The sequence below is a fragment of the Ovis aries genome, chromosome 3 (genome assembly GCF_016772045.2).
Source record: "Ovis aries strain OAR_USU_Benz2616 breed Rambouillet chromosome 3, ARS-UI_Ramb_v3.0, whole genome shotgun sequence".
Classification (NCBI taxonomy): domain Eukaryota; kingdom Metazoa; phylum Chordata; class Mammalia; order Artiodactyla; family Bovidae; genus Ovis; species Ovis aries.
Genome location: NC_056056.1, coordinates 147,894,495 through 147,921,365, shown reverse-complemented (window position 1 = coordinate 147,921,365; position 26,871 = coordinate 147,894,495). Strand labels below are relative to the sequence as shown.

Sequence of the window (26,871 nt, the reverse complement as noted above, 5' to 3'; positions counted from 1 at the left end):
CATTTGATAAGACCCTGATGCTGGGAAAGATTGAAGGTGGGAAAATGGGGTGACAGAGGATGAGACGGTTGGATGGCATCACCAACTTACTGGACACGAGTTTGAGTAAACTCTGGGAGTTGGTGATGGACAGGGAGGCCTGGTGTGCTGTAGTCCATGGAGTTGCAGAGTCAGACACGACTAAGCAGTTAAACTGAATTGAACTGAACTGATGCTGAAGCTGAAACCCAGTACTTTGGCTACCTGATGCAAACAACTGACTCATTGGAAAAGACACTGATGCTAGGAAAGAATGAAGGAAGGAGGAAAAGGGGATGACAGAGGATGAGATGGTTGGATTGCACCACTGACCTAATGGACATGAGTTTGAGTAAGTTCTGGCAGTTGGTGATGGACAGGGAAATCTGGCATGCAGCTGCATCCATGGGGCTGTGAAGAGTCGAACATGACTGAGTGACTGAACTGAACTGAACTGACCATAAACTGAATTGAGCCTGCAAGTGTGCAGGCTCAGTCATGTATGACTATTATGGTAGACACATGTATTTATAAATCTGTCCAAACCTATACAATGCACAACAGTAAGTGAATCCTAAGGAAAATTATGGACTTTGGATGCCAAGAATGTGTCAGTATAGGTTCATCAATTGTAACAATTATACCACTCTGGAGGGTGATGTCAATCATGGAGGAGGCTATACATGTATAGGGACAGAGAGTATGGGCATATTTCTGTATGTTCAATTTTTCTATGAATCTAAAACTTTTTTAAAAAAGTCTTAAAAACAACAACAAAAACCTCTTTGTTCCAAAATGAAAAAAAAAAAAAAAAGCAGCTAAACAGGCTTCCAACGCCACTTTAGGCTACTTGGATAGGAACTAAATGACAAGAATGCATAATAAACTCATTGATAGAGGTTAGCGAAACACCAGGACTGTGTTAGAAAGGACTCAAGAGTTCTACAAGTCTGGCTCCACAGGCATATGTCATAATTGTATTAAACCAATTCCTGTTGGTTCTCTCCAAGAGAAGGTCATAGATATCACTCATCGACATGGACTGTAACTCATCCTGGACCAGATCCAGACTGTCTCTGGGGAGATTGGCAAATCAGGGTCCTATCATTCCAGATGCTGATTAATATTTTTAACAACAGAGAGACAAACTACAAAATTCTATAGAAAAGATCACTTCATGAAATTCTCTATTTTCAGGTAAACTTTGAGAAAGAAAAATATAAAAAATCTGAATGTTTGAATGAAGTGATTATCCTCTCAAATAGTAGATTTGAGACGAAATAGATTATCCTCTCAAAAGTAGAATTCAGAGTCAAAGAACTTTGAACAAATAAAATCTGATCTAAACTGAACACTCAACTTATTCACAGTCTTAAAGTAAACATTCTCTATAAGGTAAATATTAAGGTAAGCATTAACTTAAAGCTTGCTATTTAGTCTAGGTTTGAAGTCATGTACATAATGACAGCTTTGGCACAAATGTGATCAGCCACATGCTACAGAATGCTCCAGTCAGAGAGGAGGAATCCTGCCTATCCCTTGGGAAATAGGAAGCCATAGCACGCAGAGTCCACTATATACCTACTAACATGCCAAAGGAAAAGATTTTGATTGATGAAACAGAAAAGCAAATGTAGGCAGTAGAATGTAGTGAGAATTAAAGTTTTTCTTATGACTCATGCATGAGATACCTTTTGAGTTCCTTATAATAAGTAGTGCAATAGAGGAGGGTATAGAGAATATGATCATAGAAAATTATGTTCTTCATTTTCTAGTCCTCAGTTTATTCATCTGCATAATGGGAAAAACTGGGCTACCTATACTCTATAAGGTTGCTATTAGGCTTAAATAAAATAAGCTTGGAATAGAATAGGTGTTGAATCTGCATTATGATGATGACAAATCAATAAAAACATAAGGGGATGATAAAAATGGTGATCTTTTTAAAAAAAGAGAAAATTCCATTAGGTTTTATGAAATATTATTTACAAAAAATGTCTGTTCATTTTTTTGTTAAGACAAAGGGGGAAAAAAGCTCTGTTTATACACTCTAATTTTTCTCTTGAGATAGTTTTCAATTTAATGTTGGTAAGGTCCCACACCCACTGGGAGGTCAAAGTTTTGGAAACTTAAAACCTAAAGAGAGTTACTCAAAAGTATATGAAAGGACTTGTTTGGTTGTCTAGTGGCTAAGAATCCACCTGCTAATGCAGGGCACACTGGTTCAATTGCTGATCCAGAGAGAATTCACAGGCTGTGGAACAATTAAACCTGTGTGCCAAAACTACTGAGGCTGTACTCTACAGCCCACGCACACAATTACTGAGTTTGGGAGCAGCAGCTACTGAAGTCTGCATGCTTTGGAGCCCATGCTCTGCAACAACAGAAGGCACTGTAATGAGAAGTCCGCATACCACAGCTAGAGAGTAGGCCCTGCCTAGTTCCTGCCGCAACTAAGGAAAGCCCGTGTGCAACAACAAAGACCTCATGCAGCCAGAAATAAAATAAATAAATACAATTTTGAAAAGCATATGGAAAAGGTTAGTAATTTCTGTCATATGTTATCAAGTACAGGAACTTCAACTTTTAGCTTAAAAAAGAGTGATTTTACTCTCTTAGGCATAATTTAACCTTAACTGAAATGCAGGTGGAAAATAATTGAAATGTCTTATGCTCTATGGTAAAAAGTTTAGCAAAGTCATTCTTTAAGAAACAAAAAGAAAAATCATTTATCATAAATGAGCACTGGAAACACTTACCAAAGTGAAGGCCTGTGTGTTATAGAAAGTAAGGAAATTCCAGCTCCTTTTGCAGCCTGAAATATCTTTCCTTCAACATCAATGCTGACAGCACTGGTGCATTCATCTAGCAATGCATATTTTGGTCTTAAAAATAAGCACAAATAAATTAATAATTTTCATTTTGAATTATAAACCTTTATTTGGCAATATGAATTGCAATGTTAACAACTTTAAAGGAGAAAAGAGAATAATGACATGTTTAAGATGACAAATGATAAAGCAAAAAAAGTAAGTCATTCCCCCTTCTTTGGAATATAATTTCATATTCTTCTTAGATTTTAAATAGATTTTTTAGATATTTGCTCATAATACAATAAGCTTTATTGCAGATTGGTGAATCATAACTATGAGGCAGAAGAAAGATGACAGGTCACTGAAAACCTTGCTGCAAAAGACAGTTCATTCTTGGTGACAAGGTTCTAATTACATGAAAAATACATTTTAGTAGCTAATTATCGATCATGTCACAATTCTGTTTGCAAACATTTATTGAGATAATTTTATCAATAATGTAAATACCTAATCACTATCGATAGAATTCTGTTGATCTAAGACTCTGCAAAAGTAAGTATGGCTAATACGACAAATTTAGACCAGGCATTTAACCTGGTAACATTGCGACTATTTTCTTTGGGAAAAAAATCTATATACATTTTTCTGATTGCACTCAAACTTTTTTCCACTAGCTCAGTTTTTTTCTCTGGAAATGACTATCTACTACCATCAGAGGCACCTGACTTTGCCACCACATACTTCTGTTTACTCTCTTCCTTTCATTTTCACCCTCTAACTCTTTATCATTTTTTCCTTTCTCTGTCTTCTTTCTGTCAATGGAACAGAATAGAGCCCAGAAATAAACTCACATATCTATGGATAATCTTTGACAAAGGTGGCAAGAATACACAATGGGGAAAATATAGACTCTTCAGCAAGTGGTATTGGGAAAGTTGGACAGCCATATGTAAATCAATGAAATTCGAACACAGCCTCACACCACATGCAAAAAAAGACTCAAATGGCTTAAAGAGTTAAATACAAGAGAAGACACCACAAAACTTTTAGTAGAGAACACAGACAAAACATTCTCTGACATAAATCAATGTTTTCTTAAGTCAGTCTCCCAAAACAATAGAAATAAAAGCAAAAATAAACAAATGAGACCTAATCAAACTTGTAAGCTCTTGCATGGCAAAGGAAAACATAAGCAAAATTAAAAGACAATCTATGGACTGGGAGAAAAGTCTTTATAAATGATACGACTGACAAGGGCTTAATTTCTAAAACACACAAACAACTCCTATGATTCAATAACAACAAAAAATAACCCAACCAAAAAATGGGCAGAAGACATAAATAGATAATTCTCCAAAGAAGACATACCCATGGTCAATAGGTACATAGAAAGAGGCTCATTATCTCTAATTATCAGAGAAATGCAAGTCAAAACTGCAATGAGGTACCAACTCACATCAGTCAGAACAGCTATCATGAAAAAGTCTTCAAATAATAAATGCTGGAGAGGGTGTGAAGAAAAATGCAAACATCTTACTTATACTGTTGGTAGGAATATAAATTGGTACAGTGATGATGGAAAACAGTATTAAGATTACTCAAAAAGCTAAAATTAGAGTTTCTGTGTGTGTGTATTAGTCGCTCAGTCATTTCTGATTCTTTGCGATTTCATGGACTGCAGCCTGCCAGGCTCTTTTGTCCATGGAATTCTCCAGGCAAGAATACTGGAATGGATTGCCATTCCCTTCTCCAGGGGATCTTCCTGACCCAGGGATCAAACTCAGGTCTCCCATACTGCAGGCAGATTTTTACGGTCTGAGCAACCAGGGAAGCACACATGATCCAGCAATCCCAATCCTGGGCATATACCTAGATAAAGCTATAATTTGAAAAGACACATGCACTCTTATGATCAAAGCAGCACTGTTTACAATAGCCAAGACATGGAAGCAACCTAAATGAATAGGGACAGATGAATGGATAAATAAGATTTGGTGTGTTCCACAAAATGAAATAGTACTGAGGCATAAAAAAATAATGAAATAATGCTATTTTCAGCAACATGGATGCAACCAGAGATTATCATACTAAGTAAAGACAGCCAGAGAAAGACAAATACCATTTGCTATTATATTTTACATGAACATGAACCTATCTGTGAAATACAGACTCATGGACATAGAGAACTTGTTTATGGTTGCCAAAGGGGAAGGATGGGGGAGGGAAGGCGTGAGAGGTTGGGTTAAGCAGATGTAAGCTGTTATACATGGAAAGGATAAACACGAAGATTCTACTGTATAGTAAGAGAACTATATTCAGTATCATATGACAAACCATAAAATGGAGATTAATTTTCTAAAACAGAATATATATATATACACACACATTTATGTATAACTGAATCATTTTGCTGTACAGGAGTAATTAATACAACATTGTAAATCAACCATGCTTCAGGAAAAAATACACTGTAAAAGAATAAAATAAAATGATAAAGAAAAGATAAAAACTGAAACCAGTAGTAATTTCTCATTCAGCAAAAATATTTGGCACTTCAAACTGCTTTCCTAGTAATTTGATGGATTGTTTATTAATAAGATCCTGTTTCCTATTGCAGGGGCGGGGGGGGAGGGGTGGCTGTCAAGGATAACAGAGGGCTTCCCTGGTGGTCCAGTGGTTAATAGTCCACCTTGCAATGCAAGGGACACTGGTTTGATCCCCGGTCCAGGAGGCTCCCACATGCCATGGAGCAGCAAGCCCATACGCCACAACTGCTGTGCCTGCACTCCAGAAGCCCATGTGCCTAGACCTGTGCTCTGCAACAAGAGCAGCCATCATAATGAGAAGTCCATGCACTGCAACAAAGGGTGGCTCCTGCTCACCACAACTAGGGAAAGCCCTCATGTAGCACCAATGACCCGGCATAGCCAAAAGTAACTAAATGTAAGGATAATAGATATAGGAGCCAAACCCAACTTTAACACTACATTTGATTTTAATATCAGCTCTCCACACAAAGAAATAAAGATCACTGCAGTTTCCCCTTGACAACAGAAGTGGTTTAACTGGTTAGCTTTTGGTTATTGTCCAGGTTAAAGTATTAAGAATTATTTGTTTCATAGTTGATTTCTGTTTGTGGATGATTTTTTAAAGTAAAAATGATAGAGGATAGAAGGAAGTATAAAACAGAGAGGTCTGGAATAAAATTTTATTTTTTTGAATAACTCTATTTTTAGTAATAAGCTATTGTATTGTGTCTTATTTTTTAGAGTGCTTTGAGGTAAACAGACGAGATGCCATTTTAGAATTAGAAAAAAACATATATTTCTTACACTCTGTTGTCATAGCAACTCCTAGCCTAGCAGATGTAAGATATTTTGTTTCCTTGGTAGGGCTGGTTTTGTGGTGTGTGTGTGTGTGTGTGTGTGTGTGTGTGTGTGTGTATGTGCAGGCGTGCCCATGCATGCATACACACATGTAAATATATTAAGCAGTGACTGTAAGCTGAAACTGATATAACTAAGTAAAACATTAGATAACACTGTTTCTCACATTTTTCTTTGGGTACATCATCAGGAGAGGAGGCTTAAGAAAGATCTAATCTATTTCCTATAAGATGGAACTTTTCCAATCATTTTTAAACATTAAAATTAAAATCCTCTCAAAAAGACTGATTTTGACACATAATTCTCCTTGCTAAAGTTCCCCACTTTAGTTGTTAGCTCAAGTTTTTCTCATTATAATTCAAATCTTATTAATCCTTTGAGAAAGAAAGGAGGCAATTTCTCATTATTATACTTTTCCTTCACTGGGTTTTTAAATTTTTTTTAAGTTGATTAACAATGTTACATTAATTACTCCTATATAGCAAGGTGATTCAGATATACATGTATATATATACATATATGTGTGCGTGTTTAGTTGCTTAGTCATATCTGACTGTTTGTGACCCCACGGACTGTAACAAGGGTCCTCTGTCCATGGGATTTCCCAGGCAAGGATACTGGAGTGGGTTGCCATTTCCTATATATATTCAGATATATATGTGTATATATACACATGTACATATACATATATGTATCTGAATCACTTTGTTGTACAGGAGTAATTAATATAACATTGTAAATCAACTATAATAAAATAGTATACATATATTCTTTTTTATATTCTTTCCATTATGGCTTATCATAAGATAGTGAACATAGTTCCTTTTGCCATACAGCAGGACCCTCTTGTTTATCCATTATATATATAAAAGCTCACATCTGCTAACCCCTACTTTCTCTTCAGTCTGTCCCCACAAATTCTCTCTCCTAGCAAGCACTAATCTGTTCTCTCTGTTAATGAATACGTTTCTCCTTCATAGATAGGTTTATTTGTGTCATCTTTTAGATTCCACATATGAATGACCTCATATGGTATTTGCTTTCTCTTTCTGACTTACTTCATTTAGTATGATAACCTCTAGTTGCATCTGTATTGCTGCAAATGACATTATTTCTTTTTTTTTTTTTATGGCTGAGAAGTATTCCATTGTATAGATGTGAAGTGAAGAAGTGAAGCCGCTCAGTCGTGTTCGACTCTTTGCGACCCCATGGACTGTAGCCTATCAGGCTCCTCCGTCCCTGGGATTCTCCAAGCAGGAATACTGGAGTGGGTTGCCATTTCCTTCTCCAGGAGATCTTCCCAGCCCAGGGATCAAACCTGGATCTCCCGTATTGCAGGCAGACACTTTACCATCTGAGCCACCAGAGAAGTCTTTATCCTTTCACCTGTAGATGGACATTTAGGTTGTTTCCATGTCTGGGCTATTGTGACCAGCGCTGCTATGAATACTGGGGTGCGTGTCTTTTGAATATCAGTTTTGTGCAGATATATGCCCAGCAGTGTGATTGCTGGGCCATATGGTAATTTTATTTTTAGTTTTCTAAGGGACCTGCATACTGTTTTCCACAGCAGCTGCACCAATTTACATTTCCACCAAGAGTGGAGGTCCTTCACTGGCTTTAGTATTTTTTATTCAATATCATTTTATACCCAAAGTATTTTAGATACATGAGTCTCAAGTATTTAAGTTATAGGCACTTAAAAATCTCTTTAGGTTAGCATCTTTTATTAATGCCATTTGCTTTTTATCTTATTAACACACTGACATAATGAGAAATTTACAGCCACATATTACATCCCATCATTTCACATTTCAGGTTTCAATACTAGTTCAGTTGGTAAAGAAACTGCCTGCAACGCAGGAGACCTGGGTTTGATTCTTGGGTTGGGAAGATTCAACTGGAGAAGCAAATGGCAACCCACTCCAGTATTCTTGCCTGGAGAATCCCATGGACAGAGGAGCCTGGCAGGTTACAGTCCATGGAATTGCAAGAGTCAGACATGACTGAGCAAGAAAACCACCATCATGTCACATTTCACCAATTGTACGGGGGATCATATTACTGAATATTTATGGACAAAGCACAAACAGATTCAAGGTAATAGTGGTTAACAGCTAGTCATAAATTTCATACTACAAAGTTTACTCTTGAATCTCACCACATTATCTCAAAAAAGTCATTGTAAAATATACTTCACTAAAAATTCAGAGTTTGCAAACTTTGGTTTATACTTTTTAGTTTGCCTTATCCTTGAACTAACCATTTATACTATTAAAATACTATATTATTACACAACATTTTTCTCATTTATAAACTCCAGCTATAACACAAAATAATACATATTGTATGATTTAATTTTGGGGCTTCCCTGGTGGCTCAGACAGTAAAGAATCTGCCCACAATGTGGGAGACCTGGGTTTGATCCCTGGGTTAGGAAGACCCCCTGAAGGATGGAATGGCAACCCACTCCAGTATTCTTGCCTGGAGAATTCCATGGAGAGAGGAGCCTAGTGAGCTACAGTCCATGGGGTCACAAAGAGTTGGACATAACTGAGCGACAAACACACACACACACACACACACATGAAGTTGTAGAACTGGAGAACTAATTTATTCATTAGAAATGGAAACAGAAATTGTCTATGGAAAGATTTGACTGGAAAGGGGCATGAGGGACTTTCTAGTGTGATAGAATCATTCTTTATCTTAATTGGGATATTGATTATATATTGTATATACATTTATCAGAATTCTTTGAATTGAATACTGAAATGCATTTATGTATTTGGTACATAAATGTTATAATAATGATAATAATAAACAAACCTTGGCTAGCTATTATATAGTAATACACATAATAGGATACAAAATAAAAAGAGGGATACAGGGAATTCCCTTGTGGTCCAGTTGTTAGGACTCAGTGCTTTCACTGCTGGGGCCTGAATTCAATCCCTGGTCAGGGAACTAAGATTCCACAAGCCACATGGTATGGCAAAAAAAAAAAAAAAAAAAAGAGGAATATAAAGTGTACTATACTTTATGAAAATAGTTACATATTAAAAAGTTAAAAATAACAACCAACTTTTGTATACTAAAATAGAGAAAAAACTATACTAAAATTTTATGTGCTACAAGTAGTAAAACAGAATTTTTTCTTTTTGCTCATCTAAATTTTCTACTTCTATAATATAAACACATAATTGTATTTAATAAAGTTGTTTAAACTATACATTATTTTTTCAGTGATAAATATTACATGTTATATTCTTAACAAAAATGGCTGAACCTAAATATAATCAAGTTTTGAGCTCTAATTTCCAGTTTATAAGAAAAATAGTAGATTGAGGAAAGAGGTAAAGGAATCTCAAGAGGAAACAATCAGATCAATCTTGAAAGGACAACGTTCTTAAAGGACAACTGACCTAGTTTCTTCAACAAGTCAATAGCATAAAAGATAGGAGGGGCACAGAGGCAGGGAGAAGAAACAACTCTTTAAATTAAAAAATAATTAAGAGATATATAACAACAAAATTCAATACATAAAAGTTGTTTGGATCTTGGTTTGAACAAACCAAGTATAAAAAGATATTTTTGAGACTATCAGGGAAATTGGATATGAACCAGGTATGAAATAATTTTAAATGATTATTGTCAATTGTACTAATGATGATTATGGTATTTAATGTAAGAAAATATCCTAATATTTCAGAGATTGATGTCAAAATATTTCATGGAAAATTCCATGATTTTGGATTTGTTTCACAGTGCTTTATATAAAAAAATATATAAATCAAGTGCTGTAAAAATTAGATTTGTTGAATCAGTGTGATAGGAATATAGGGTTCATCTTACAATATTCTCTTTTTGATGAACTTTTAATGGCTTTTCCATAATAAAAGATTTCTAAAGAATTGATAGCCAACTTGTTGCTAAGTGTTTAATGAGGCTTAGTTGATTTTTTTTTCATTTTTTATCAGCTTTTAAAAGTTCCCTACAGAAGTTTTATTGCTTCCACTGCAACTTCTTCAAGAGTATTGCATGTGCCCAGCTTATGGTCCACTCAGCCATCCATGTACATAACTTTATTGCCCAAGATATAAGTATTGAAAGTAACAATTTAGGTTCTCATTGCCAGAGGCCTAACATTAAAATGGGAATTTATTTTTCACAGAAGAATAGGATAAAAAAAAAAAAGACCAATCATAATAGCTTCAATATTTATTTCCATTGTCTTGTGCTTGATACTTTGAACCAAAAGGCTATGAAGCTGGTTAGAAATAGAAAAGTTTTATCAAGAGAAATTATTTCCTGCATCTCTTTATTTCTGAGTCCATTAAGACTTATGCTGGTTGGTTCCTTTTTCCATTAGATATGCCTCCTCTCAAGAACACTATTAAGCTTTATAGGCCACTGACTGATTAGAAATTTAATTAAGTTTTAATTTAATAATTTAATTGAGAAGTATTACTGAATATCTAGGCTTCCCTGGTGGCTCAAATGGTAAAGAATCTGCCTGCAATGCAGAAGATCTGGGTCCGATCCCTGGGTTGGGAAGATCCCCTGGAGAAGGAAACAGTTACCTACTCCAGTATTCTGGCCTGGAGAATTCCACGGACCAAGGAGCCTGGAGGGCTGCAGTCTATGGAGTTGCAAGGAGTTGGACACAACTGAGCGACTTTCACTTCCACTGAATGTCTACCTACTGTGTTCACAACAGCATCATAGTGGTTATCTATTCTTCACATTTTAAAATTAGTAATATCCCACTTTCAAACTTAGGACACATAAAAATTTAATTTTGTCATCTAACATTACTCAACATAAAATAAATAAAACAAACACTTGGAGATTTCTGTCATATTAAAAAACAACCTAAGAAATTTAAATACTATAAATTCTAAGCACTAGCTTTTCAGAAATTTATTTTCAAACCAAATGAGGACAAGGGATCCTATCTGAACATTTTTTGATTACAACAATAGAATAGTATCAATTGTAACTTGAGTATAATACACTTACCTATGATAAAACATGCGAGCCATGCCCATTCTTTGCTTTTCTCCTCCTGATAAGACATCTTTCCAGTCCATAATAGCATCCCATCCTTTAAAATATATAAAAATACATATTTTATAAAGCATCTTTTAACCAAAGAGAGCATCTTTTACGGTTTTTACCTAGATGAGTGATTCTTAGCAAGTTTAAGCTATTACACAAAGAACCTGATATTTCACCAAACATATGCCTGGATATACCAGAGTGACTTATGTTTAAGCACTTGGTCTTAGATTTGATATTTCTTAACAGTAATAATTACTTATACTGACACAACATATTCTAAGAATTCTAAATACTGACACTTTGAAAAGCTGTTTATTTTTAATGTCTCCAAAGAGTTGGTATACTTAGACTTATTTTGCAGGGGGATAGGAGAAAAGACCAACAAATTTGCATAGGTCTATTACAAAGTCTGGGCTTCTCAGATGGCTCAGTGGGTAAAGAGTCTGCCTGCCGTGCAAGAGATAAAGGTTTGATCCCTGAGTCTGGAAGATCCCCTGGAAGAGGGGATGGCAACCTATTCCAGTATTCTTGCCTGAGAATCCTATGGACAGAAGAGCTTAGCAGGATACAGTCCACAAGGTTGCAAAGAGTAGGATATAACTGAAGTGATTGAGCACACACACACATTACAAAGTCTACAAAAGATATGAAAGGAGCTTATTTAAATGGCTTCCATCAGCTGGGCACTTGATATGAGTTGTACTTTTCACAATTTTCATTGTATATTTCATAACCTTATGAGGTTCCTATTATTAGTGTTATTTTATAAGTGGATAAACTGAAATTCATGAAGAAATTGATATATCAAAATTTATACAGCTATATATTAGAGCTAGGATTTATATATAGATGTATCTTCATGTTTTACAATTTACCTATTCCATCTCTAACAACATCATAAATACTTTCTGTTGGTTATTTATTCAAAAAGCAAGTCTTCTGTTTTCTAAAAAAATAGTTAGATTAAAAAAAAAAGTTAGATCAATACATACTAGTATAGGGAAAAGCAAGATGGCAGAGAAGTAGGAGGACAAGGAGTTCATCTCTCCCCACAGATGCATCAAGAATACATCTACAGATGGAACAGTTCTCACAGAGCACTGGCTGAACACTAGGAGAAGACCTTGGACACTGGAAAGGACAAGAAAGATCCATGCGGAGCCATGTAAGATGACAGAAGGGAAAAAGAGGACAGGAAGTGGGATAGGATCTGCTTCTAGGTGGGGGATCTGAAGAAGCTGAGAAGTTCCTGCATCCAGGGAAACCCCCTTGTGGAGGGGCAGATTGGTTGGGACAGAAGGAAATCATCTGGGCCTGTCGGAGGGGAGTGAAACAGGCGATCCGGCAGGCAGGACACAGTGAGCCCTACACAGACGGTCTGTGCCACAGCCCTGCCCCTCCAAGCCTGAGACTTGTGTCTGTCCGTGTGCATGGGCATTGGGTGCTGGGACACAGGCAATGGGAGAAAAGCTGAGGAGAGGGCTGCTGCTGGATGCAAGCAGACAGGACAGCCTGAAGGGATGGAGATGAGAAAGTCCACAGCTGGAAATACTTGCGGAGGAAACCTGGACTACCACAGAAGCAAGGAGCCATTGTTGAGTGACATGTAGGGGGTGGAGCTGTCTTTGCAGCCTCTCTCCTGTCAGCCCCTACTTATACCCCACCAGGGTGAGCTGTCTCATGCCTGCCACTAGGCACTAGAAAAGGCTCCTGCCGGGGCTAATCCTTTTCTTACCAGTGGCCAAACTCTAGGAAAAGTCCCTGCCAGGGCTGGCCCCAGCTCACCTGCTGCTAGGAACTAGGAAAAGCCTCTGCTGATTGCTTGGAAAGATCACCCAGGGCTAACCCTCATGTGCCTACCACCAGGTGGTAGGAAAGGCTCCCACCAGGGCTGGATCTCCCACATCATGGCCATCAGGTTCCCTGTGAACCTGTGACTGGGCCAGATCTCTTATAACTTCCAACCCCTTCGTGCACCTGTTGCCTCCCATGACGCTGGCAGCTGTGCCACCTCTGGGCCTTGTCCTCACTGGGGCAGACCAAAGTGCTCCAGGGCAGCCTTGGGAGTAGATCCCTGTGTGCAACTTACATTCAGAGGTGGAGCTAAAACCAAAGCTAAGTCCCAGGGGCCACTCAATTTAAGAAGAAAAGCTGAAATTTTTCCTTGCAGGTGCACAAATTGAAACCGTCACAAACAGCTTGGTAAAAACTCAGCACCTACAAAACATCTGAACAGATAAGTGCTCCCACAGCCAAGACAGACCTAGTTTTAGCAGGTGTAGCACTAGTGGTAAAGAACCCACCCACCAATACAGGAGACATAAAAAGATGTGGGTTCAATCCCTGGGTTGACAAGATCCCCTGGAAGCAGGGCAATCCACTCCAGTAGTGTTGTCTGGAGAATCCCATGGACAAAGGAACCTAGCAGGCTATAGTCCACAGGGTTGCAAGATTCAGGCACAACTGAAGTGACTTAACATGCATGTACACTTGGTGGCTTGTGACAGGCTAAAGTCTGAGCTACCCCTATAACACCTGGTAGCTTCCTAGATGGTGCATTGGTAAAGAAACTTCCTACCAATGCAGGAGATACAAGAGACGAGGGTTCAGTCCCTTGCTCAGGAAGATTCCTGGAGTAGGAAATAGCAACCTACTCCCATATTCTTGCATTAGAATTCCATGGACAGCAGAACCTGGTGGACTACAGTCCATGGGGTCACAAAGAGACAGACATGACTGAGCAACTGAGCACGACTGAGCACCTAATAGCCACAAATGGTCCAGATCCATGATTACTGCAATCTTGGGGCTGGACTTCAGTGGATCTACTCTGATGGCTTGGTGAAAGAAATCTCTAAGAGACACCAGGGTCAAATGCTAGCATGGCAATGCTAAGATTAGTATAGTCCGAGGGTCTGCACAATGGGTGAAAGATCACACGGCAGAGTACACCACAGAAGAGTAGCTCCAAAGGAGGGATGCTCAGTAGCTTCCCTACCAGCAGGAGTGCTCCAACCCTGCCTACTTTGCACCACAGATCAGAAACACAGCTAAGAAGCAAATCTGGGAGCTTCTACTCCAACAACTAGGAAGCTGACTCCACCTATGACAGGGCAATGACAACTAAAGACCAAAGGGGAGGCCCCACTCAATATCCAGGGCAGGCTCTGGTTACCACAACAATAGTCTAACCCTCATTAAGAGGATAACAAGACAAGTCTCTGGATCAACCTCACCTACCAGGGGACAGATACCAGAAGCAAGAGGAACTGTGACCCTGCAGCCTGGAAAGCAGATCATAAACACAAAACTTTGAGGGGAAAAAAAAAGAAAGGTAACAAAGAGATATGTTGCAGATGAAGGAGCAAGATTAAAACCTACAAGAACAATTAAATGAAGAAGAGATAAGCAATCTATCTGAAAGAGAATTCAGAGTATGATAGTAAAGATGATCCAAGATCTTAGAAACAGACTGGAGGCATGGATTGAAAAGATATAAGAAAAGTTTAGCAAAGCCCTAGAAGAACTAAGACACAAATAAACGGAAATGAACAAGACAGGAACTGAAAATGACAAATACAATCAATAACAGAATAACTGAGGCAGAAGAATGGATAAGTGACCTGGAAGATAGAGTGGTAGAAATCTCTGCTGTAGAACAGAATAATAATAATAATAAAATGAAAAGAAATGTGAATAAACTCAGAGACATCTGGAACAACAATAAATGCATGAACATTTGAATTATAGAGGTCCCAGAAGAAGAAGAAAAAGGGTCTGAGAAAATATTCCAAGAGATCACAGTAAAGAACTTTTCTAACATGGGAAACAAGATAGTCACCCAAGCCTAGAAAGCAAAGAGAGTTGTATAAAGGATAAACACAAGCAGAACACACTGAGACACATATTATTAAACTAACAAAAATTAAGTACAAAAAATATTAAAAGGGGAAAGCAACAAATAACATACAAGGAAACCCTAAAAGGTTATCAGCTGAGTTTTCAGCAGAAACTCTGCAGGTCAGAAGGGAGTGGCAGGATATATTTAAAATGATGAAAAGGAAAAGCCTACAACCAAGAATACTGTAACCAGTGAGGCTCTCATTCAGATTTGACAGAGCATCAAAAGTTTTACAGATACGCAAAAGCTAAGAGCATTCAGCACCTCCAAATCAGCTTTACAACTGCTAAAGGAACTTCTACAGGCAAAAAACACTAGAAAGGAGAAAAAAAAAGGGAGGGTAAGAGGAAAAAGACATAAAAAGAAAACCACACCACAAACAATCAAGAAAATGGCAATAGGAACATATATATTGATAATTATCTGAAATGTAAATGGAATAATGTTCCAACCAGAAGAAACAGACTGGCTGAATGGATAAAACAACAAGACCCATATATTTGCTGTCTACAAGAGACCCACTTCAGACCTAAGGATACATGCAGACTGAAAGTGAGGAGATGGAAAAAGATATTCCATAAAAATGGAAAGCAAAGAAAAGCTGGAGTAGCAATACTCGCATCAGACAAAATAGACTTTAAAACAAAGACTGTTAATGAGACAAGGAAAGATGCTACCTAATAATCAAGGGATCAATCCAAGAAGAAGATAAAGTAATTGTAAATATTTATGCACTCAACCTAGGAGAAGCTCAATACATAAACCAAATGCTAACAGCCATATAATGGGAAATTGACAGGAACATGATTAATACCAATGGATGGATCATCCAGACAAAAAATTAACAAGAAAACACAAGTCTTAAATGAAACATTAGACCAGATAGACTTAATTGATATATGCAGGACATTCCATCAGAAAACAGCAGAATATACTTTGTTTTCAAGAACACATGGAACATTCTCCAGGATAGATCACATCTTGGGTCCCAAATCAAGCTTCAGTAAAGTTAAGAAAACTGATATTGTATCACGTATCTTTTCTGAAACAGTGCTATGTGATTAGAAAGCAAATATGGGGAGGGGGGGTGGGAACTATAAAAACACAAACAAGGGGAGGCTAAACAATGTGCTACTAAACAACCTATGGATAACTGGAGAAATAAGAAAGGAAATAAAAAATATCTAGAAACGATTGAAAACTAAAACATGATGACCCAAAGCCTATGGAAAGCAACACAGTTCTAAGAGGGAAGTTTATGACAATACAATCCATCTCAAGAAAAATATCAAATAAACAACACAACTTGTACCAAATGCAACTAGAGAAATAAGAACAAACAAAACCAAAAGTTAGCAGAAGGAAAGAAATAATAAACATCAGAGCAAAAATAAATGAAATATTATAAAACAGAGAAGAGCAAAAACCAATTAAACTAAAACTTGGTTCTTTGAGAAGATAAGCAAAATTGATTAAAACCACTAGCCAGACTCCTTAAGAAAAGAAAGGGAGAGGACTCAAATCAATAAAATTAGAAATGGAAAAGGAGACATTACAGCTGACACCACAGAAATACAAAAGATCATAAGAGACTACTACAAGCAATTACTAAGTTGACCAAAATGTTTGTTTGGCTCTTTCTGTAACATCTTCTGAAAAAATTTGAGTGAACTTTTTGACCAACTCAATGTATACCAATAAAATGGACAACATGGAAGAAATGGACAAATTCTTAGAAAGGTATAACTTTCTGAGACTGAACTAGGAGGAAATAGAAAATATGAATAGGGATTTCCCTGGTGGTCCAGTGGTTAAAAATCTGTCTCCCAGAGCAGAGGATACAGGATTGATCCTTGGAGAACTATGATTCCCACAAGCCAGAGAGGAACTAAGGCCACACGCTACAACTAGAGAGAAACCCATGTGCCACAGCAAAGAACCTACAGGCCATAGCTAAAACCTCATGCAGCCCTATAAGTAAATCAATATATTAAAAAAATTTTAACTGAACAAAAATATGAAAAGGCCAGTCATGAGTAATGCAATTGAAATGAAACTGCGATTAAAATCTTCCAAGAAACAAAAGTCCAGGACTAGATGGCATCACAGGTGAATTCTATTTTAGAGACCAGCTAAGACATCCTTCTCAAATTCTTCCAAAAATTGCAGAGGGAGGGATGCTCCCAAGCTAATTTTATGAGGCCACTATCACCCTGATACCAAAACCAGACAAAATTAATACACAGGAATCTCTTTCATTCCAATACACTAACAGAAGATCAGAAAGAGAAATTAAGAAAACAATTCCATTTATAATTGCATCATGGAGATGAAACTATCTAGGGATAAAACTAACTGGGAAGGAAAAATACCTTGATTCAGAAAACTATAGGATACTGATGAAAGAAAACAAATATTACACAAATGGATGGAGAGATATACCATGTTCTTGGATTGGAAGAGTCAACACTGTAAAAATAATTATACTACCCAAAGCAATCCACAGATTCAATGCAATCCCCATCAAATTACCAAAGACATTATTCCACAGAATCAGATTAAAATAGTTTTTAATTTGTATGGAAACACAAAATACCCCAAATAGCCAAAGCGATCTTGAAAAATAAAAACAGAGCTGGAGGAATCAGGCTCTCTGACTTCAGACTATACTCCAAAGCTACAGCAATCAAGACAGTATGGTACTGGGGCAAAAAAAGACATATGGATCAATGTAACAAGATATAAAGCCCAAAGATAAATCCAGACACCTATGTTCACCTAATTTATGACAAAGGAGGCAAGAATATACAATGGAAAAAAGATAGTCTCTTCAATAAGTGGTGCTGGGAAAACTGGGCAGCTATCTGTAAAAGAATGAAATTAGAACACTTCCTAATACCATACACAAAAAATAAACTCAAAATAGATTAAAGACCTAGATGTAAGGCTGGGTACTTACAACTCTTAGAGAAAATCATAAGCAGAACACTCTCTAACATAAATTATAGAAAGATCTTTTTGGACCCATCTTCCAGAATAGTGAAACTAAAAACAAAAATAAGCAAAATGAGATCTAATTAAGCTTATAACCTTTTGCACAGTAAATGAAACAATAAAACAAAAAGACAACCTTCAGAATAGGAGAAAATATTTGCAAACAAAACAACCAACAAGGGGTTCATCTCCAAAATATACAAATAGCTAATGTAGCTCAATAATAAAAGAAACAATCCAATGAAAAAATGGGTGGAAGACCTAAATAGACATTTTATCAAAGAAGACCTACAGATGGCCAAAAAGCACATTAAAAAGATGCTCAACATCACTAATTATTAGAGAAATGAAAATCAAAATTACTTGTCAGAAAGACCATCATGAAAACATTTATAAACAATAAATGCTGGTGAGGGTGTGGAGAAAAAGGAAACCCTCCTACACCGTTGGTGGAAAAGTAAATTGGTACAACTACTATGGAGAACAATATGGAGGTTTTTAAAAAAATTAAAAATAGAACTACCATATGACCAGGAAATCTCATTCCAGTCATTTATCTGCAGAAAACCGTAATTCAAATTGATACACGCACCCCAGTATTTATTGCAGCACTATTTACAATAGCCAAGACATGGAAGGAACCTAAAAATCCATCAACAGAGGAATGGATAAAGACCTGGTACATATTTACAACGGGATATTAGTCATAAAAAGGAACAAAGCAGTGCCATTTGCAGAGATGTGAAGAGACCTAGAGACTGTCATATAGAATGAAGTAAGTTGGAGAAAGAAAAATACATATCGTGTAATATCACTTATATGTGGAATCTAGAAAAATGGTACCGATGAACTTATTTGCAAAGCAGAAATGGGGACACAGATGTAGAGAACAACCTTATGGATATCAGTGGGGGAAAGGAGGGTAGGATGAACTGGGAGATTGGGGTTGGGATTGACATATGCACATTACTATGTATAAAATGAGAACCTACTGTGTAGCACAGGGGAGTCAATGTTCTGTGAGGATCTGTATGGGAAGGAAATCTAAAAAAGTGGGGGATATATGTATACATATAGATGATTCACCTTGCAGAAACACAGTATTGTAAAGCAAATATGCGTGCATGCATGCTAAGTTACTTCAGTTGTATCCAACTCTTTGCAACCCTATGGACTGTAGCCCACCCAGGGGGCTACCTCTGGGCTACCTCCTCCACCCAGGGGATTCTCTAGGCAAGAATACTGGAGTGGATTGCCATGCCTTCCTCCAGGGGATCTTCCCAACCCAGGGATTGAACCTGTGTCTCTTATGTCTCTTGGACTGACAGGAAGGTTCTTTACAATTCACACCACAAATTTGAACTGAGAAATACTTACACACATGTTTTTTTTTCAATAGTAAATACTGTGGTACTATATAGTTTGTGGTTGGTTTAACCCACAACTGCAGAACAGCAGACATGAAAGAACCAGGGATATAAGGCCCTTCTATAAGTTATATGCAGATTTTCAATTGCTTGCTAAAACTGAGTTCAGTGGAACAAAAGGACACGGTTTATTTAAATATGTAAAATTAAAGCTGCCTTTGACCCGAATACTTTTCTCTTTTGCCTTCTTAGCTAGTAAGGGGAAATTTTTTTAAGTCCAGAACATTTCTCCACTGTGTAGCAATCTGAACCTATTTTCAAAACCTTATTTATGTTTCACAAATGTTATAAAATTAAGTCACAGAGAAAAAATTTTTGCAACAAATTTTATTAGAAGTAAGAACACATAAGTGTATATAAATTATAATTGTACTCAGTTGTCAGTTGTGTCTGATTCTTTGTGACCTCATGGACTGTAGCCCATCAGGCTCCTTGGTCCATGGAATTTTTCAGGCAAGAGCACTGTAGTGGGTTGCCATTTTCTACTCCAGGGGATCTTCCTAACCCAGGGATCAAACTTGTGTCTCTTATGTTTCCAGGATTGGTAGGTGGATTCTTTACCACTAGCGCCACCTGGGAAGCCCTGTAAATTATAGCTGCATTTCTGTAAATAAACCTTTACATCTCTGGGAATGGAATTATGAGGCTTTTACTTTCTAAGATGTACATTTTTGTAATATTTGAAAAATTACTATCCTTATATTATTTTTATGGCCTGTCTTAATTTTGTAATAAGAAAAAAAAAGTCACTTAGAAACAAAATCATTGGGTCTCTTAGGAAGGCAGCCATATCAGATATTTTTCTGAAGTGAGAATATCATAAAACAGAGTGGACTAAGCAAATCCTGATTTTCAAAGAGGAAAATGACTATCAAAACTCTCTCACACATACTCACACACACACAAATATACACATGCATAAACACACACATATACACTTAGGACATTACCAAATCCCAAGTAGTCCAGGTTTAATGTTCCCATTTGGAAAAAATCCAGGCCCTTTGCTTTCTTCATTATTTCTCAACTGAATTTTCATCTTTACTAAAATTTCTAAATAAACTTGGTCAAAGGGAAAGGAAATGAGAACTAGAGTTTTATTATTTCTTGTGCACTGGATTGAAAAGACTTTCCCTATTTCCCAATGATACTCCCCAAAAGGGACCAGTGTTCATTCCTGGGCAAACTTCCAGGAATTTTCCATCTATTTAGAAATATAATTTTATATTAGGGAAAAAAAATCTCTAAATGCCATGTGACCCAAAGTTCTTGCTTCTAGTGAAAACTGTTGAAATAAAATTTCCTCTATGACTTTTATAACATTTATGAAACATAAGTGAGGATTTGAAAAAATAGTTTTAGAGTGCTACACAGTGGAGAAATATTCTGGGCTTAAAAAAATAGCTCCCCCCTTGAAATAAGAAGGCACAAGAAAAAAGTATTTGGGTCAAAAAATCCTTAAATTTTATGTATTTAAATAAATTATGTTCATTGTTTCAATAAACCTAAAAGCTTTAACAGGCAATCTATCTTGATCACAGAACATATAAATCAAAACTCTGAGTCATGATACTTCTTCTGATGCTGAAACAGTGAGACTAAGTCAGCTAAGAAGTGAAGTTTTCTTGCTTCCTGAAAATGTACAAACTGCTTTAGCTCACATCTATTTGTTAACAATTCTACACCTATTTTGTAATTTGTTTGATGGAATAAAACATAGTTTTAAAATCTATCTTATACTAAAGTAAAGAATTTCTCTAAGCAAATTTCTTTAAGTGTTAGAACTAGTGTTGCTTCAAATCATTAATAGTCTTACTAGAACTTCAGCAGGCTTCTTCCAGAGTAAGTGATGTCCTTGCAAATTTGTTTTCTTGCTTTGCTTAAAAACATGTTTCATGTTTTAAGGACTAGGCAAGTAAAATGGATTTCCTTAGCATTTTTTTATGTTTAAGGATATAACAAGCCTTATTAGTATCTAAGATGTTGAGACAGCATAGCACAGTGGCATATCTTATACAGAACATTGACATCCAAGTCTCATATGTGTTGGAATCCCTGTTCTACCACTTGCTGAGGGCCCCTGGGGAAACTGCGAAACGTCTGATTTTCATCTGTAAAAGGAGGGTTAGTAAAATCCACATCATTGGGCAGCTACAAATATTAAATAAGATAACTGTAAACTGCGTAACACGTTATATTCTGCAGAGTGAGCACTCAATAAACTATAACAATTACTATCATATATTTTTAAGGTTGAAAAATTGTTAAAACTAGTTCTAGAATTTCTTGATAACTTCTAAAAGAATAGAATATGTCAAAAATTATTATAAATTTTTCTTCAGATTGTTAGATTTCAAACTTATCCAAATAACTTACCCCAAATTAATAGGTAGTTGCTAGATATCATATATAAATACAATAATATAATATTACCTCTTTTCCCTACATTGTTCTTTTATTGTATCAAATGAAATAATAGATGTGAAATATGTAAAATATCAAGCACCATCACACAAAGACAAAATATCTTTGTATCGATATTACATCTAGCTCTATTACCTTTAGCAACTAATTATTGTGAATTTACTATGTATCACTGTTCTAAATACTTTAAATAAAGTCTTATTAAATCTTCACAGCATCTTTATAAGGTATTTCTATTTTACAGGTGAAGATACAAGTGTACAGAGAACAGAGTTATTAAAGATTTGATTCCAGAATTCTGATTTCAAAGACTACATTCTTAATTATTATACTACCCTGCTTCTTTTGATCATGCAAGTGGGCTAGAAAAATAAAACATAAAACATATGCAAAATTAAACCTAGAATTCTAGCTTGCTATTTCAGTAGTTTTTCTAGGCTATCAAATTATATGTTATCAAGTTATTTCTGTGTTCTGAAAGTAATTCTTTCTTGAGCTAATATGTATAACTCTTATTCTTACCTTTTCAAAGTATGTTTTATGCTGAAAAACTACCAAACAGAAGTTTCTATGTTTTATCTAATTCTCTATGTGTTGCTGTAGAGAAAGAAAAATGTATTGGTAAGACTGTTGGTCTGAAAATAAAAAAGTTCTATAACACCCACTTCTCAAATTATTATAGTTAATGTAAACTGAGGGATTAACAGGAGAATATTTCTGTCATGAACATTACATACATTTAGATTGACTATGGCTTCAGGAACACATGTTCATCCAAATATGAAAAAAATCTTCAACTGCTAGCTGTGGACTTGGGAAAAAGCTTAATTTGCTGCACAAAATATAGCATAAACAGAAAAGAGCAAGTTAACAATGGAAAAGCAACAAAAGCTATAAAACTCCATCTTTGTTTGTGTGCTTATGTTCCAACAACAGCATACATCAAAATTAAACCCAACTTAATTTTTTTAAAGTTATGTTAAATACATGAAAAAAAGCCATGAATTATAGACTTTACCTCCTTCTCTTTGAACTATATGATAGAGATGAACATTGTGTAGAATACAATCTAGATCATGGTCTGTATAGCCTTTATCATGCATGTCATCCACTGAATCTGGATAAATTACTTGATCTCGAAGACTTCCAAGAGACATGTATGGCCTGTAAAACACAAGAATCCGAGACAAAATCAGTTTAGTTTACTTATTGTGACATCCTAGTAGCCTGAAAACTCTAGAGGAGGGAGTCTTTAAATACTCTATATCTAGGATTATATTTATTACCTGGTGATAAGTATTCTCTCTCAGATGTGGCAGGACAATAGGCTGTTTTATTCATGTGAAAAAACATATTGAGACATGCCACAAGAAAATTTCTACAGGAAATACTTGGATATTTTCAGCACAGAAATACATACTTATTCTCTTCTACTGTTTTTTAAGTTTTATACTCTGAATTTAATTCTTCAAAATACTTTGAAAAGGCAAGTCCTTTCCAAGAGGACAAGGATTCTGTTTAGGGGAACTGATTCAATCAGTGAAAAACTTGGGTAACAGTTTCCCAGCACATTTTGATTATTCCATCCAAAAAAGATTTATGTCTCTATCATATAAAGACATACCTGTAGGACAGTACTATAAGATATATTATTATTATTTGCCACTTTATTTATTTTTTAATTGAAGGATAATTGCTTTACAGAGTTTTGTTATTTTCTGTCAAACATCAACAAGAATCAGCCATAGGTACACCCATATCTCCTCCCTCCTTAACTTCCCTCCCATCTCCCTCCCCATCCCACCCTTCTAGATTGTCACCGAGCCCCTGTTTGAGCTCCCTGGGTCATACAGCAAATTCCCATTGGCTATCTATTTTACATATGGTATTGTAAGTTTCCATGTGTTCTGTTATATTTTATAAATGTTGCTTCTGTATTTCATCTAAAACTATTTGGGTTAAAAATTATAAAATTTGAGGCTTTGACATTATGAACAAACAAAACTTTTAAAAGATATTCAAAATAAGAGAAATGCAAATTAACAATATACTTAGTTTCTTACTTAACAGATTAGTAGAAGTTCAAAAACTTGACAATTCACTCAATTGGCAAGTCTATGGAGAGACAGGTACTTTCTTACAATCATGAAAATGCAAAATGGTACAACCCTTTGGGGAGGATTTGGCAAACCAATATATCATCTGGTGTTTGATCCACCTCTAGGACTTTATTCTAAAAATATACTTTCAAAAGTGTACTACCAAGAACAAAAAAGTATGTAAAGTTATCCATTACAGCATTATTTGAAATTGCAAAATATTGAGAAAACCTAAATTCACATACAAAAGAGACTGAATAAATAAATAATAGTACCTTTACCATGCAGCTATAAAACTGGATGTGGAAGATCTCTATGAATTGATATGGAGTGATTTCTATGATATATTAAGTTGAAAAGCAAAATACAAAGTAGATGTATAGCAGAATTTCTCAACAGTGGTATTATGGATACGTTAAACCAGATAATTCTTTGTTACTGAGGTACATCTTGTGTCTTATAGGACTTTTAACAGCACATTTGGTCTCTACCCACTAGATGACTAGATGTTAGTAGCATCCACTGTGGCAGAGACAAAAAATAAGTTTTCAAATATTATCCTCCAGGGGACAAAACTGTCTCCATTTGATAGACCCACCAATGTGCAATATACTACTTTCATGTAAAATGAAAGCAAAATAAGAAAACATAAATCTGCTGATATTTACAAAAGGAAATACAGTAAACCAGAAACTAATGAAATCACTTATCTATAGGAGATGGGAGGAACAAACCAGAATAGATAGGGAAGGGAGAGACCACTCTAAATATCCTCTCTATGTATTTTAACTCTTAGACTCATGTTAAATGAAATTAGGTTTAAATAACTAATAAAGATGAAGGAAGAAGTCCTAAAATTGAATACAAACAGAAACAAATAAACTGTAAGTATATCAAATGAACAACATAACCACATTGAAAGGGGAAGAGAGACTGATCTAAGTAACTTTCAAATTTGGCTACATAATTTCAGTTGAAAACCAAAAGAACCACAGAGCAACTTTGAAACTAACTGTTCATGTTTCTTATTGCTGCAGGTGTAGAAATTCTGAAACTATGTTGTAGGAAAGACCAAGTAAGTAAATTTTAATAATGTCACAAGGTAGGGTTCTCATTATGGAAGAAGGAAGATATAAATATGAAATGTGGGAGGAAAAGCAAAAAAAGAAAAAAACTGTAGTGTTTAATGAGTATCACCATGAATTCATATTTTTTCAAACAAAAGTATCATGAAGAAACTATCTGATTAACCCAAACTGAGGGACTTTATGAATAACCAACAATAGTTTTGCACTCATTACAAATATCAATGTCATAAAAAAAATGCTGAGGAATTCATTCCAGTTTAAAGAAACTAGAGCAACATGGCAACTAAAATGCAATGTATGATGCTGGACTGAGAAAAACGTTATTATAAAGAATAATATTGTATCGACTGGCAACATTTCAGTGTAGAAAGTTGTTGGACATTATCAAGAGGACTTCACTGTCAGTTGTCCAATAAGTTGGACTGAGGCAATCTGATGCTCCTGATCCTCTCCCCTGGCCTATGTTCAACCCACAGTTTCCACAGCCACCAAGAATTTTAAAAGGAGACCGCCTGAGAGAGCAATGTGGTGTTGAGACCATCTGGATGGTATACATGACTGAATTCCATTAAAGTCTGTACAAATTTTTATGATTCTGATAGATGGAATTAGAGATCTACTCATCTTGAGGCTGCCCGTCACAAGCCTCAGATGTAACTTCCCTTGCTTATTAAATCTGCCACCCACCAGTCTAGAGTGGTCTGCCTTTCCCTGGTCTCTTCTTGCCCTCTGTGTATGAGGGACAGTACGAAAACCAATAAAAGTATGTTCAGATAATATTATATCAGCTTTTAAACATATATAAATTTTTATAGGAAATATTACAGTACTTCATTATCTGTAGTTAACTAATCATAAATTATACATGGATTTTCAAATGCTCGGGGGGTCAGCTCCTCTAACTTTTGTATTGTTCAAGGGCCAACTGCATACACTAAAGAAGTTATGCATGAAGATTTATTTACTGCACCTTACTTAAAATAATAATAAGGTATGTATGTGTATAAAGAAAGAGGGAAAGAATCAAAGATTTTAGTGTACAAAGAGACAGAATTAAAGGTTTGAAATACAAAATGTGTTTTGTAGATCAATTATCTACCCATATTCCTATACCATTAAAATGATTTAGTTTAAGGATAGATACCATAAGGTTATAACAGATTTAACTAATATTTGAAAATAAAAATAATTTATGTTTCAATTATACATGTATGCATTTATATAATAAGATTCTCAATGGAGTCTTTGCAATATAAGGAATCTCTGCTGCTGCTGCTAAGTTGCTTCAGTTGTGTCCGACTCTGTGCGACCCCATAGATGGCAGCCCACCAGGCTCCTCTGTCCCTGGGATTCTCCAGGCAAGAATACTGGAGTGGGTTGCCATTTCCTTCTCCAATGCATGAAAGTGAAAAGTGAAAGTGAAGTCGCTCAGTTGTGCCCGACTCCTAGCCACCCCATGGACTACAGCCTACCAGGCTCCTCCGTCCATGGGATTTTCCAGGCAAGAGTACTGGAGTGGGGCGCCATCGCCTTCTCTGATAAGCAATCTCTAGTGATATCTTTTAAGTTGAGATATAGTCACATTATAAAATTTGTACTGTTAAAGTGTAAAATTCAATGATTTTTAGTATATTTACAAGCTCATGTAAATATTACC

At 36.0% G+C, this 26,871-nt stretch overlaps 1 protein-coding gene across 1 annotated transcript in view; it reads right to left on the bottom strand.

Annotated features, from left to right (window-relative positions):
- The window catches only part of ABCD2 (ATP binding cassette subfamily D member 2), an 89,280-nt gene that overhangs the window by 10,225 nt on the left and 52,184 nt on the right, over positions 1 to 26,871 (bottom strand). Inside the window, exons 7-9 of the mRNA XM_012174508.4 lie at positions 23,046 to 23,191; positions 11,240 to 11,324; positions 2,778 to 2,903 (exon numbers count right to left, since the gene is read on the bottom strand). Of these exons, the coding sequence (XP_012029898.2) occupies positions 2,778 to 2,903; positions 11,240 to 11,324; positions 23,046 to 23,191 (357 nt within the window). The remainder of the gene's footprint in view (positions 1 to 2,777; positions 2,904 to 11,239; positions 11,325 to 23,045; positions 23,192 to 26,871) is intronic.